At 46.9% G+C, this 16,089-nt stretch overlaps 1 protein-coding gene across 1 annotated transcript; it reads right to left on the bottom strand.

Moving 5' to 3' along the window:
* Window positions 1–4,107: 4,107 nt before the first annotated feature.
* On the bottom strand, window positions 4,108–14,393 carry YIF1B (Yip1 interacting factor homolog B, membrane trafficking protein). Its single transcript, XM_069746784.1, has 8 exons — window positions 14,187–14,393; window positions 8,190–8,419; window positions 7,931–8,035; window positions 7,501–7,579; window positions 7,339–7,396; window positions 6,001–6,156; window positions 5,484–5,577; window positions 4,108–5,204 (listed from the first exon to the last, which is right to left on the bottom strand). Exons 1-8 carry the CDS (start codon window positions 14,212–14,214, stop codon window positions 5,049–5,051), a joined length of 906 nt encoding a protein of 301 aa, XP_069602885.1. The 5' UTR covers window positions 14,215–14,393; the 3' UTR covers window positions 4,108–5,048.
* Window positions 14,394–16,089: the final 1,696 nt, after the last annotated feature.

Raw genomic sequence — 16,089 nt, 5'->3', positions numbered from 1 at the left:
TCAAGAAGGCCATCATTGACACCCTCAAGCAAGAGGGTTAAGGTACCGTCACACTTAGCGACGCTGCAGCGATACCGACAACGATCCGGATCGCTGCAGCGTCGCTGTTTGGTCGCTGGAGAGCTGTCACACAGACAGCTCTCCAGCGACCAACGATCCCGAGGTCCCCGGTAACCAGGGTAAACATCGGGTAACTAAGCGCAGGGCCGCGCTTAGTAACCCGATGTTTACCCTGGTTACCATCGTAAAAAACAAACAGTACATACTTACATTCAGCTGTCTGTCCCTTGCCGTCTGGTTCCTGCACTGACTGCTGGCCGTAAAGTGAAAGTGAAAGCACAGCACAGCGGTGAGTCACACAGCGGTGACTCACCGCTGTGGCTGTGCTCTGCTTTCACTTTACGGCCAGCAGTCAGTGCAGGAACCAGACGGCAAGGGACAGACAGCTGAATGTAAGTATGTACTGTTTGTTTTTTTACGCTGGTAACCAGGGTAAACATCGGGTTACTAAGCGCGGCCCTGCGCTTAGTTACCCGATGTTTACCCTGGTTACCAGTGAAGACATCGCTGAATCGGTGTCACACACGCCGATTCAGCGATGTCTACGGGGAGTCCAGCGACGAAATAAAGTTCTGGACTTTCTTCCCCGACCAGCGATCTCCCAGCAGGGGCCTGATCGCTGCTGCCTGTCACACTGGACGATATCGCTAGCGAGGACGCTGCAACGTCACGGATCGCTAGCGATATCGTCTAGTGTGACAGTACCTTAAGACCCAGAAAGAAATTTCTCAACAAATAGGCTGTTCCCAGAGTGCTGTATCAAGGCACCTCAATGGTAAGTCTGTTGGAAGGAAACAATGTGGCAGAAAACGCTGTACAACGAGAAGAGGAGACCGGACCCTGAGGAAGATTGTGGAGAAGGACCGATTCCAGACCTTGGGGAACCTGAGGAAGCAGTGGACTGAGTCTGGTGTGGAAACATCCAGAGCCACAGTGCACAGGCGTGTGCAGGAAATGGGCTACAGGTGCCGCATTCCCCAGGTAAAGCCACTTTTGAACCATAAACAGCGGCAGAGGCGCCTGACCTGGGCTACAGAGAAGCAGCACTGGACTGTTGCTAAGTGGTCCCAAGTACTTTTTTCTGATGAAAGCAAATTTTGCATGTCATTCGGAAATCAAGGTGCCAGAGTCTGGAGGAAGACTGGGGAGAAGGAAATGCCAAAATGCCTGAAGTCCAGTGTCAAGTACCCACAGTCAGTGATGGTGTGGGGTGCCATGTCAGCTGCTGGTGTTGGTCCACTGTGTTTCATCAAGGGCAGGGTCAATGCAGCTAGCTATCAGGAGATTTTGGAGCACTTCATGCTTCCATCGGCTGAAATGCTTTATGGAGATGAAGATTTCATTTTTCAGCACGACCTGGCACCTGCTCACAGTGCCAAAACCACTGGTAAATGGTTTACTGACCATGGTATTACTGTGCTCAATTGGCCTGCCAACTCTCCTGACCTGAACCCCATAGAGAATCTGTGGGATATTGTGAAGAGAAAGTTGAGAGACGCAAGACCCAACACTCTGGATGAGCTTAAGGCCGCTATTGAAGCATCCTGGGCCTCCATAACATCTCAGCAGTGTCACAGGCTGATTGCCTCCATGCCACGCCGCATTGAAGCAGTCATTTCTGCAAAAGGATTCCCGACCACGTATTGAGTGCATAACTGAACATTATTATTTGTTGGTTTTTTGGTTTGTTATTAAAAAACACTTTTATTTGATTGGATGGGCGAAATATGCTAATTTATTGAGACAGGTTTTTTGGGTTATCAGGAGTTGTATGCCAAAATCATCAGTATTAAAACAATAAAAGACCTGACAAATTTCAGTTGGTGGATAATGAATCTATAATATATGAAAGTTTAATTGCAATCATTACATTATGGTAAATAATGAAATTTAACACTATATGCTAATTTTTTGAGAAGGACCTGTATTTTGCAGTAGGGCGATGGATCAGCTGCCCCAGGAAGAGTGCACATGTCCTCGGGCAGGTAACTGGAGGTGCAGCTCCTTCGTGTAGATACCTGCTCACATACTTTCCTCAGGGGGCTTGTTGGTTTCCGCTATTATCTAAGGATCAGCAGTATTCCCTGGCCGCTTCCACAACATCTCACAAAACAAGCCTGAACCCTACATTGTGCTAAAGAGGTCCGAACCACTGGGAAATGAGCAATGGCCACTAATTAGTGATTATGGGCTACCAGGATCAGATCCCCCGCCCCGCTGTACATGATTATATCAGGATAGTGCAGCATTATAACTTTTCTAACAAACCTAGTGTAATGTAACAAAACATCACAATTACTTTTCAGGAAAAGGACGGATTATATAAAACAGATGTGATTCAGGAGAGCCGTTAGGCCTCATTCACACCTCACTTTTCCTCGTTTGAGCGCAGTCTGCGTTTTCACATGTCCATGATTTTTCACTGAATATAAAATATAAATTAGGAGACACGTTAGATAAAAAATGGGCAATGCAAATCTATGAACTCGTGAAAAAATAAAAATCGGACAGAACTTGGATGCCGTCCAACTGCGGTCTGCTTTCCATGGACTGATAGGAGAAAGTAGGTTTTTATTTTTCCCCTGATGGTTTCTCATTCAAGAAATAACTGATTTAACTTTTGACCAAGGCTATGCTCACACGCTCAAAAAGTTTTGCCTGCACCAAGTTTCTAGATCCAATGAAGATAAAGAAAGGCAGCACTTACCGATCCTTCCAAGACAGGTATCTTTATTAATTCAGGATAAAAGTCTTCACGGCCGGGTGTAAAGAGTGCGGCAGGCCTGACGACAGCCGTTTCGCGCCCTCCAGATCGCCAGGTGAAAAAGGCGATCAGAGGCAAAACACCTCCTCTCGCCGCTTCCTCCCACCATGCAAGACACATAAACAGGGGTTGTGTCGGCGTGGTGGGAGGAAGCGGCGAGAGGAGGTATTTTGCCTCTGATCGCCTTTTTCACCTGGCGATCTGGAGGGCGCGTAACAGCTGTCGTCAGGCCTGCCGCACTCTTTACACCTGTACCCCCGGCCGTGAAGACTTTTATCCTGAATTAATAAAGATACTTGTCTTGGAAGGATCGGTGAGTGCTGCCTTTATCTTCATTGAATCTATTGGCATGTGTTGTCGGCAGCCGAGGTCCGGCGGTTATATCTCCGTTGCAGGCGTGAAGGCTCAGCTGTGATCATAGGAGGTGGTGCGGTCTACTGTGCTTCTTAGAGACTGATCTGCACCAAGTTTTTGCCAACGTAATTCTGCTGGATCCATCCTAACGGATGATTACTGGACATGTGAACGTAGAGTAAACACTGACGGTAAAAACTGACAATAACCAAACTTACTTTGTGGTAATATTTCCTGATGAAGTGGTCAGATAGACCTTGAAACACGTTGAATAAACCACCAGAGCTCATTATTATATCGGAATTTGTATCATTGTGGCAACACGGATTTAATCCACAAATTATCCTTTACAACGTCTCTGAAAAGGTCGCGTTGGCGGCCCGTGGATCTGCAGCAGCCGGTACACACATGCTATTGCTCTAGGTCATCAGGTGAGCAGCTCCTTGTTAAAAACTGTAATTAATCCGAAGGATAAGACCCTATTTGCGCTTTTTTATCTCGTTAATTTACTAGAGACTGCAACTTGTCATTTTTAATTTCACTACACCAAAAAGGGGTTGGAGTAGGATTTGCGGTGAGGTGAACACTGAGGTATATGCCGCTTGTACGGCGTTCCTAATTCATGAAGAGGCATGAGCCCATCTCCTCCGTGAAAGTAGGTCTTAAGGATTTGGGCCCTTTCATCGTGGGTCAGCAACCTGCGGCATGCCAGCTGTTGTATAGCTACATCTCTTAGCACATATTGGGAGTTGTAGTGCCACAATGATAGAAGTGCCGCAAATTGCTAGCCCGACTCAGATCAAGATGATAGACACCCAACCATTAGGATCAATGCATTCCCATCTCGGAGCAATGGATAGTCTACGAATATCGGAGATGGAAATGGCCACTTTAAATAGATAAAGGAGAGCAGAAAAAAAAAGTCAAACTTGACACTGGAAAAGTATTCATTTAATGATGGATACAGACTACGGAGCCCACACTCCCAGGTCATACGAGACTGAAGATCACACCTGTAAACTTCTACGCAGACACTATAGTGACCCAACATCCTAGAATAGCAAGACCAAGCCTACAGACTCCACTAAGGGGTAGTATAAAGGAAAGCTAGGGTCATCCACACCTGCCCCGAGCTGCCAAACTATCTAATAAGGCAAATGTCCTGCAGTTTTAGCAGATTCAGATTTACTAAACTTTAGTGAAATCATAATTTAACTTGAAAAGCGCAGGGAGCGGTCAGGAGTCCAATCACATGCAGGTTCTTGGTGTGAACGTGTCTGGACCGAGGAGCCATAGCTATTGAGGGTGTACATATTATACGGACACATCAGATGTGTGTAAAGTCCAGAATATAAATAGAGTTCTTCAGACAAAAAGCGACAGTCAATGACTTTGGGATAAAACGTAAAGCGTAATCTAGTGAAGTCTTCCTTTTTATTGGTAGCTTCCGTTTCCTAATACTTATTGCCCTTCCTTTGGGCTTCACCAGGTCTAACAGATCCTTAAGACAATAGGCAGCTGCACAAAGATAAAATAGGGCTTTGTACAAATGGGGTCATCAGCAGCCGTAGGAAGACCCCCCTCCCTGTTCCTGACTGCAACTATGAGGGTCCCACCATCATCATCTCAGGAGGAAGTCATCCAGTGGCCCAGGTCATCGAGATGTTACAGTCAGAGGTGTTTCTGAAGGAAGAGATGCGGTACGAACCCCTATAAAATAATAATAATCCAAGCAACGGGGTCCGTACAAAAAAAAAAAAAAAAAAAACAGTACAAAAATCGTTACCGAAGGATGCTTGTTGGAAGCGGAGAGTGAAATTCCAAAATGGCACCTTTGTTTTCAGAAAACTCTTTAATAGGTAGGGGGGAATCATCTCACTAGGTGGTACGTCAGCCAGTACATGAAGAGCGGCTGCACGGCAGCGATTGCCATGGTCAGGTACATACGCAACTGGTTCCTGGCACCACGTACCAGAACGCCCTCGGCTGCAGCTTCCGACAGGATCTTTAACCTCAAGGTCCGAATCTGAGGTGAAACAAGAAGGAAATGACGAAAAATAGTAATTAATGTACAAAGTAGTAATTAAAGGGGTATTCCAGCAAAAGCCATATATTGCTGTTTACATGCACATCCAATTCTCCTCTATAGGTAAGGGGGGTACAGAAGCAAGTTCTCTCCATCACTAGGGTCTTAGTAGCAAGACCCCCCAATGTAGGAGACATTTATAGCAAATCCTATTTGTAACAAATGTCCATTGTCAGACTACTTTTTAATGTTGGGAAAGTGGTTGTAATCAGCACTTACCATGAAAAATACTATGGAGACACAACACCAGCTTAGGGCGATGTAATATCCCGTCTTCCCAAACAGGAGGCCGGACAGAACTCCTGAGATCATCCTGAATGAGATAAATTAGACATTGGGACGATTCTAAGAATGTAGATATAGTAAAGATATTAGCGAGAAAGCAAGTGCAAAACGGTCCAATCATCCTTTAAAAAGTATCAGAATAGGAACATTTATAAGTTCCATGGAAAAATCTGGATTTAATTCTCTCTGCCGCAGTTAAGTTTTGCGCCAAAACCATGAATACAGCAGATCAGTTTAGAAAGACAGCGGAAGAGGCAATTAATTGATGGGGAACTGTAGGCTTCAGCCTATCAAAGAGTAGGGACAAAAAATCCTAGCCCCCTGCTCGATCCCATCACAGACGGCTTACCTTTGGTTGGCCACTTGTGCACAAATGAATGAATACTGCACCTCTTCTTATTGTGCCTCTACACAAATAAAACAAGAAACCCTCCACAACCTTTCTACTTACCCCACATATTTGTAGCCTGAAAACGCTACAAGATCCACCGTGGTGAGGTCGGTATTTACAGTCACTAGGTAGAGACTGAGGAGGACGGCAAACACCTCCACTATGAGCCAGGCTAAGGCGGAGCTGGCCTGCATGCCCAGGATCTCAGGAGAAAAGCTGAAGATGAAAAGCAACAACATAAGAACAGACAGAACAATCTTCTGCCAAAATTAAGATGTCATCTAGTGGTGGAGAGTAATCACTGCAAAAACATGCACCAAAGGCTAAGGGTTCAGGGGACGGTCGCACAGGGTGTTACTACGTCCTATTGAAATGGAATAAGTCAGGTTTTTATGCCCACAAACCACCACCAAGTGTTGTAGAGTAATTTTGCTTTATTACAGGGAAAAAAAAGATATAAGATGGTGCACACCATATGCAGTCTACCAGCTTGAAGTAGAAGTGGAGAAGCGATGCCCAAAACTCCAGGCTGTCACTCAAGAATACAGAAAATATGAGTTGTCTGATGTAGATGACAACAGGGTATTTCATCCCACGTCTTTACGAAGCCTTGAGCATGTGCAGTCAAGCCATGCACCGGGGCTTGAGCCATGAAAACCAGAAATGCATCAGAAGCAGATATCAATGTCACTCACACAGGGCTTCACAAAGGCTTGTGATGTCAATCAAGCCATAATGGGAGGGAATATCAATTTATCAATAGATAGATAGATAGATAGATAGATAGATAGATAGATAGATAGATAGAGTCAGCCTTCTATGAACACCAGCCACACACTGGAGCTTGGCGTTTTGCAATCGCTTCACGAGCATGCCATGTGGGGGATGGTGGGACAATGGGCATTTAGAACAGCGCACCCCACAAGCCAGGCACTGGAAATACTGGTGTCTGAAAAGGACAGCAGCATTTAACAGATTAACAGCTGTGTTCGGTGCCCTGTTCCAATCGCAGCTGTTCAGAGGCAGATGATGGTTGAATAATACAGCCATCATGTGCCACAATTATTTACTTATAGTGCTGTGCAAATTAATTGGGACAAAGCAAAAAAATAAAATGTTATAATGTACTGTTACATACTAATTCTGAAAATTACCTTTTTCCACTGGCTAGTTGACCAAGATGTATTTATTATATATTAAAACCGGTTTGAATCACTGACTGGTAACCAACTTACGATTTTACGTAAAAAATGCTTTGTCCCAATTAATTTGCACAGCACTGCATGTTGTAACCCTCATGAGGCTTTTTTACAGAGAGATGTATGGGAATGCTGCTCCTCCGGTGACCGATTATAATGTCCTTTACCCTACAGTAAAGAGAACACACACATTACTCACTTGTTCTGTGTTCCCAGAGCCAGCCCGGCAACCAGAATATAAGTGATAAAAGCCATGACTGCAAGAAGAAGAGCGCACGTTACAATATATAAAGAGACACTTTTCCTCTTTTTCAAAGATTTTATAGCTATGAAATGTCGAGTCAATATTTCAGCCACCCACCTGGAATGTAAAGGTCCGGTGCATTGACGTCAAATCGTGGAGCTACGGGGGTGTCTTGCTGGTACCTGACCTCCCAGTCCTAAACAGTACAAAACACAGGAGATGCCATAAATGTCTAATAGATGCAAGCCCACCAGTAGCAAAAGAATGGGGGTCTTCTGATCTCCGATTCCACTGTGAATGGAGTTGCAAATACACGTGAGCAAGCAACCATGACATATTCCAGAAGGGATGGCACATGCTGGAATATGTAATGGTAGGCAAATTGTATGCCGCCGTGCCCACAACACCACAGTCAGACAACAATAGTCTCTACAGATCTGTGCCCAATGTTAGGCCCATGATGGAGTGGACCTCAGATCGGACAGTGTGGACAGGGGCCAGCCTCCTCCTCCGGCTCCTATAAAACCCTGGCAGAACACGACCTTACCCGATGCATGTAGGGGAAGAGGAGCAGCCCGATCTTTTTTCCAACATACACGGTGTCGACTGCAAAATAATACTTAAGCTTGTTTACTGGGATTATTCTGTCAATCTGCAAGATAAAGAAGAAAACCATTAATAATCCCAAATTCCCCAAAAATCTACAATTGGAAAATTCTCCCCACAAGACATTGTGTCCTGGCATTAAATAAAAAGTCAGCGGAATAAATGCTCATCCTAATAATCACCCCAGACCAGGGACTCACGTTTTTGTCCACCATCTCCTTGCCCTGGGTAGCCAAACTGCTTCCATATGCCATGGCGAAGTTGGACATTGGTTCTGACAGGAAGGCTTGAGTCGGGATGCCCAGAGCTGGGGAGCCATGGTTGTGGTACTCCATGCTGTGAGGTCCAGGGGGGCCAGCACTTGTGTCATCGAATAACTGATGTGGACTGGCCATATTTGGGTTGGAACCTCGAAGGCGCCGCTTTGAAGCTGTTAAAAAACAAACAAAACAAAATTAGGTTGGTGAACTTCTTATACATATCCAAAGCATATACAGCCATTAAAAAGATGGAACTATTCACACATGGAGAGGTGGCTGCAGTGAGGTCCTTTCAGTATTCCCATATGTGCACAAAAAGCCTTAGCCCCTTAGGACCGGGCCAAATTTTTTAAATCTGACCAGTGTCAATTTAATAACTCTGCAAGGCTTCAACATATCCCATTGGTTATGAGAATGTTTTTTATGGCACATTACACTTTATGATAATAGCAAATTTAGGCCGATATGTTTTGCATTTATTTTTAAAAATATCAGAAATTTGACAAAAATGTTAAAAAATTAGCAATTTTCAAACTTTGAATGATCATCCCTTTAATCCAGATCTTCATACCACACAAAAACCTTAATAAATAACATTTCTCTCATGTCTGCTTTACATCAGCACCATTTGTAAAATGTTCTTTTATTTTGTTCGCATTTTAGAAGGTTTAAAAAAAAAACGGAGCAGTAATTTTTCATTTTTTTCAATGAAATTTATAAAACTTATTTTTAGGGACCTGTTCAGTGACTCTGGGGGGTGGGGGGGTTTCTATATATTGGAAACCCCCAAAAGTGACACCATTTTAAAAACTGCACTCCTCAACGTAATCAAAACTGCTGTCAGGTAGTTCGTTAACCCTTCAGGTGCTTTTCAGGAATGAATGCAAAGTGGCATAACAGGAATGAAAAACTTTATTTCTACCACCTAAATTTTGATAACTTTTGAACAGGCTGCTATAGCCGGCAGACTTTAAGGCCTTTATTTTGCCATGCAGCAGGATTCTACCCCTCCACAGAGATATATACTTTAGTCCAAGAGAGGATTCACATTAGGTTCCCAGAGAAATGTAGACTGTAAGAGAGGATTGGCATTAGGTCCTGGCAACGAGAAACGCCTTACCGTGTGTTACAGAACCCCCCAGCACCAAGAATGTTATGCAGTATATGTATGTATAATAGTTTCCATGTGAAATGCATCAGTCCACAGGCTGCACCCCTGGACAAGATATTCTCTTTCTGACCTCCCCCCACCTTTGTAATTCCCACAGTAAATAGTGGCAGGCTCCAGCCCCCTGCGGCTATTGTAATGTATGTCTGGCCTGCTGTTTTCCTATTGGCCGGCCCTGTGTATCTGTGTTATATATTCTGTGTGCTGTAAATAAAGGGTGTTCTTAGACTAGAAATACGTGGAGAAGCAGGCAGTTTTTATATGCTCTCATGTAATCAAGAGATTCCTGCCAGCGTCATTCATTCAGAATCTAGCAAAAGCCAGAGTGGACCTTCTGAAACACGGGGTGGTACTGAAAGAGGTACCCCAGCTTGGTAGACCCCGTTACACGGTGGCTTCCGGGTACACATGAGTTGACCAATTTACGAGCTAAGCACTCTCAATTTTTCATATTTCTAGTGCGGTAATGCAATCCAATTTTCAGATTTTATGTTTGCATGCTATAGCGCTACCTTTATCTGTTTTATTTAATTGGCCATGAACTGCCATGGCAAACATCAGGACCACACAATCAATATCTCAGGGTGCCAATGGGGTTAAAGCGGAAGCCCCCCACACTCTGCTAACTATCAAGATGCCGAAGTCACAATTAACAGCAGCATTTAAGGGGTTAAACGACCAAACACTGCACCAACACTGATCGTGGCTGATGCAGCAAGCCGACAGCTGCTGGATTGTCACGCGTCGGGGGATGATAGTCTCTTATATCGCGGATCATAAAAAAGGACGTATTGGCGGTCACTAAGGGGTTAACATAAAAATTCCCTGCAACAGATGGATCTGACTTCAATGACTTCTGTACGCCAGGATTTTAAGATGGCGGTGGCACCCAACAATAGACTGACATCAGCAAATTACACAGAGCATGCTCCGTTTCCACCATTGCTATTCAGTTTGTTGCTTACACTGGGAAAATCATGACATACGTGTCAAACTTACAGCCACGATATAAGCACCTGCATGCCATAGATCGTCCACGGTGGTAACAAAAAGTGTATATTACAATATATAGTTAACTTATTTTTGATGGCCCCTTGTACTAAAACCTTAATTTATATCATGAAGACAAAAGCCCCACGGACACAGCACTTCATCCATTGTCGCTGACATTATAACACACCATCGGTGCAGGTCCCTCACATACCAGTGCTTCTATTTATCTGTCATTTATATGTTAACATTTGCATCAATAATTGAACATCTTTTATTTATAGGTGGTCTTTCTGAGGCCTGTGTCAGGGGCCTTGGAATATGCGCACACAAGAGGTTTTTTAAGGCTTAAAAAAAAACCCGACTGCTTCAGGAAACTCCTTTTTTTTTCCCTGAAATGTTTTATTTTGCTGCATTTTGACCGGACAGCGCCTAGTTGGTAGAGATTGTCTTCACAAGTGACGTGCACTTTGTCCCCTACAGTCTTGCTTCAAGCCTGCTTCAGAGAAAAGAAAAAAAATCTCCAAAAACTCCTCAAATGCACAATACAGAGGATTTCCAAATACAAAATTCATTAACAGGGTTTTCGAGAAGGATTTTTTTTTTAGCAAATCCATTCAGTGTGCACACAGCCTTATACCCTACTAGGAGTACACGACAGGTAATAGAGGGGAATGCAGATTTCTGCCTGCTGGGATCTGTAGAGGAGGTCGTGACGTCCCTCCGGGGATCAGATTGATGCATTATATAAGTGGACGCCTTCCAGTAATAATGGGGGATTGCAGTACAAGTAAATGACCCCCCCCCCTCCCCCGGTTAGAACCAGATCTCCCCCTAAAGTTAGAGACTGGTGGTCTGATGCTTGTGGAATGTATGATATGATAGGACTGTGTATGTGACATGGCGCAAATGTGAGACGTCAGGAGAGCACGATCTCTGCGTATCCCATTAATCTGATGGGCGCCCCCAGGCTTTATGCTCTGTAACATCATCAGGAGAGCACGATCTCCCCATATCCCCCCCAATCTGACCGGCGCCCCCAGGCTTTATGATCTGTAACATCATCAGGAGAGCACGATCTCCCCATATCCCCCCCAATCTGACTGGCGCCCCCAGGTTTTATGCTCTGTAGCATCATCAGGAGAGCACGATCCCCCCATATCCCCCCAATCTGACCGGCGCCCCCAGGTTTTATGCTCTGTAGCATCATCAGGAGAGCACGATCCCCCCATATCCCCCCAATCTGACCGGCGCCCCCAGGTTTTATGCTCTGTAACATCATCAGGAGAGCACGATCTCCCCATATCCCCCCCAATCTTACCGGCGCCCCCAGGCTTTATGATCTGTAACATCATCAGGAGAGCACGATCTCCCCATATCCCCCCAATCTGACTGGCGCCCCCAGGTTTTATGCTCTGTAGCATCATCAGGAGAGCACGATCCCCCCATATCCCCCCAATCTGACCGGCGCCCCCAGGTTTTATGCTCTGTAGCATCATCAGGAGAGCACGATCTCCCCATATCCCCCCAATCTGACCGGCGCCCCCAGGTTTTATGCTCTGTAGCATCATCAGGAGAGCACGATCTCCCCATATCCCCCCCAATCTGACCGGCGCCCCCAGGTTTTATGCTCTGTAACATCATCAGGAGAGCACGATCTCCCCATATCCCCCCCAATCTTACCGGCGCCCCCAGGCTTTATGCTCTGTAACAGCATCAGGAGAGCACGATCTCCTCATATCCCCCCCAATCTGACCGGCGCCCCCAGGTCTTATGCTCTGTAACATATGTGCAGGAGAGCACGATCTCCCCATATCCCCCCAATCTGACAGGCACACCCAGGCTTTATGCTCTGTAACATCGTCAGGAGAACACGATCTCCCCATATCCCCCCAATCTGACCGGCGCCCCCAGGCTTTATGCTCTGTAACATCATCAGGAGAGCACGATCTCCCCATATCCCCCCAATCTGACCGGCGCCCCCAGGCTTTATGCTCTGTAACATCGTCAGGAGAACACGATCTCCCCATATCCCCCCAATCTGACCGGCGCCCCCAGGTTTTATGCTCTGTAACATCATCAGGAGAGCACGATCTCCTCATATCCCCCCCAATCTTACCGGCGCCCCCAGGCTTTATGCTCTGTAACAGCATCAGGAGAGCACGATCTCCTCATATCCCCCCCAATCTGACCGGCGCCCCCAGGTCTTATGCTCTGTAACATATGTGCAGGAGAGCACGATCTCCCCATATCCCCCCCAATCTTACCGGCGCCCCCAGGCTTTATGCTCTGTAACAGCATCAGGAGAGCACGATCTCCTCATATCCCCCCCAATCTGACCGGCGCCCCCAGGTCTTATGCTCTGTAACATATGTGCAGGAGAGCACGATCTCCCCATATCCCCCCAATCTGACCGGCGCCCCCAGGCTTTATGCTCTGTAACATCGTCAGGAGAGCACGATCTCCCCATATCCCCCCAATCTGACCGGCGCCCCCAGGTTTTATGCTCTGTAACATCGTCAGGAGAGCACGATCTCCCCATATCCCCCCCAATCTGACCGGCGCCCCCAGGTCTTATGCTCTGTAACATATGTGCAGGAGAGCACGATCTCCCCATATCCCCCCAATCTGACAGGCGCACCCAGGCTTTATGCTCTGTAACATCGTCAGGAGAGCACGATCTCCCCATATCCCCCCAATCTGACAGGCGCACCCAGGTTTTATGCTCTGTAGCATCATCAGGAGAGCACGATCTCCCCATATCCCCCCAATCTGACAGGCGCACCCAGGTTTTATGCTCTGTAGCATCATCAGGAGAGCACGATCTCCCCATATCCCCCCAATCTGACAGGCACACCCAGGCTTTATGCTCTGTAACATCGTCAGGAGAGCACGATCTCCCCATATCCCCCCAATCTGACCGGCGCCCCCAGGTTTTATGCTCTGTAACATCATCAGGAGAGCACGATCTCCTCATATCCCCCCAATCTGACCGGCGCCCCCAGGCTTTATGCTCTGTAACATCATCAGGAGAGCACGATCTCCCCATATCCCCCCAATCTGACCGGCGCCCCCAGGCTTTATGCTCTGTAACATCGTCTGGAGAACACGATCTCCCCATATCCCCCCAATCTGACCGGCGCCCCCAGGCTTTATGCTCTGTAACATCGTCAGGAGAACACGATCTCCCCATATCCCCCCAATCTGACCGGCGCCCCCAGGCTTTATGCTCTGTAACATCATCAGGAGAGCACGATCTCCCCATATCCCCCCAATCTGACCGGCGCCCCCAGGCTTTATGCTCTGTAACATCGTCTGGAGAACACGATCTCCCCATATCCCCCCAATCTGACCGGCGCCCCCAGGCTTTATGCTCTGTAACATATGTGCAGGGAATAGAGGAGCACTCCCATCATTGATACAGCATCCTATAGTGGTTGTAGTACTGCACAGATCAGGCTGACAGGTGAGATGTCAGGCGCAGATTACAGACAGCACCAGGTAGTTAACCCTGTGTGCACGAAGACCCCCAATAGTAGCTGACCACCCCAATAGCGCACAAGGCCAGAGGTGACCCCAAATGTCAGCCACAAGCCCCCTCATCGGTCTCTGAAGCCCCCAATGCACTCACCTCCCAGTACCCCTATCACGTCCACACTCACACCCCGCAGCTCACATCACAATGGCCCATAGCAACCAGACTGCACAAACTGCACACCGTCCCATAGCAACCAGACTCCACCTCCCACCAGCACCATAAGCCCGCGTCTATTACTTACGGGCCCTGAAGCTGCTCTCCCGGTTCATGGCTCCGGTTAGATGACGCGGCCTCACCTCCTCCTTACTATGGTGACGTAACACGCTTCTTAACCAATCATAGGCATCGTGTTAATCTAAGGGAGTGTTGATAAAGTTTGTCGAGTCGTAGAAAAAAAAGAGAGAGTAGACAGTCGTGATGTGGCAGGGGTGAGGCGTAATGACGTCACGGCAGGGACACGTCACATGACCCGACCAAGAGAGCGCAGTCGCAGTCGCAGTACAGTAGTAGTCACGCTGCCGTGAGGGAGAGAGACTTCCGGCTGTCGTGGCAGCAGCCGGTGTAATACGGACGCCATGTCATAGACGTTAAAGGGAACCTGTCACCCCGTTTTTTCAGATTGAGCTATAAATACTGTTAAATAGGGCCTGCGCTGTGCGTTACAATAGTGTATGTAGTGTACCCTGATTCCCCACCTATGCTGCGAAATACATTACCAAAGTCGCCGTTTTCGCCTGTCAATCAGGCTGGTCTGGTCAGGTGGGCGTGGTGACATCTGTTTCTTCCCCAGCTTTCCGTTGGTGGCGTAGTGGTGTGCGCATGTCCAAGTGACGAATCCACTGCGCGCAGGTGAAGAAAAAGCGCGCGATCTGCGCTATTACCCTTGTCATCGGTGGGGGCGGCCATCTTCCTGAGGCCGCGCGTGTGCAGATGGAGTGCAGCAGAGCACCGTGCAGCAGAGCACTCCATCTGCGCACGCGCGGCCTCAGGAAGATGGCCGCCCCCACCGATGACAGGGGTAATAGCGCAGATCGCGCGCTTTTTCTACACCTGCGCGCAGTGGATTCGGCACTTGGACATGCGCACACCACTACGCCACCAACGGAAAGCTGGGGAAGAAACAGATGTCACCACGCCCACCTGACCAGACCAGCCTGATTGACAGGCGAAAACGGCGACTTTGGTAATGTATTTCGCAGCATAGGTAACGCACAGCGCAGGCCCTATTTAACAGTATTTATAGCTCAATCTAAAAAAACGGGGTGACAGGTTCCCTTTAACCTTTTCCCGCTGCAGGGAGCTCCCGTTTTTTTTTCCAAGACTCATAATATTGTTACGTCTGCCGCTGTATGAGGCAAGCTGACGTCACACTCACAGTATTTGCTCAGTATTTTACATCAGTATTTGTAAGTCAAAACCAGGAGTGGAACAATTAGAGGAAAAGTATAATAGAAACATATGCACCACTTCTGCATTTATCTCCCACTCCTGGTTTTGGCTTACAGATACTGATGTAAAATACTGACCAAATACTGCTAGTGTGACGGCAGCCTTACTGTGAGACGGTTTGTACTTTTGAATAAACCGTTCATTTTACCGTAAAAAAATCCCAATGTTCTGAAATGGTGAAAAATAATGTAATTTTTTTGTTTTGTTTTTATGACGTTCAGTGTGCGGTAAAAAATGACCTGGAACGGACGCCCCCGGTGCGGACGCCCCCGGCGAGGCCAAACACGAGGGGCCAGCTATACTGGATTATTTTACTGTTTTAAAAAAATGTTCCCATACCTGAACCTTTTAATTTTTATGTCATTACTGTGTGCCAGTTTTTGTTTCTTTTCAATTGACATTTTTAGAGAATGGGGGGGAGACGCGACGAAAAACATTTCTGACGTTTTGATAATTGTATATTTTGATTCGTCGGATTTGGTGATATCGGGTACAATTTATTTATTTTAAATCATGTTTTGGAAGAAGGGTCAGTCGGAGTTTTACATTCTGCAGCTCATATCCGGGCACCTCTTTATTTACTCGGTCCCTCGATGATTCTCATGGCGTCATTGGGACATGGCAACACCAGAGGCGGTCGGGACCCCGGCTTCAGAAGTGAACGCTGCCCTTTCGTGCGGACCACTGAGGGCAGG

This window comes from Ranitomeya imitator, chromosome 2 (genome assembly GCF_032444005.1).
Source record: "Ranitomeya imitator isolate aRanImi1 chromosome 2, aRanImi1.pri, whole genome shotgun sequence".
NCBI lineage: Eukaryota > Metazoa > Chordata > Amphibia > Anura > Dendrobatidae > Ranitomeya > Ranitomeya imitator.
Note: the sequence above shows the minus strand (reverse complement) of the source record. Positions and strands in the feature narration are given on the sequence as shown.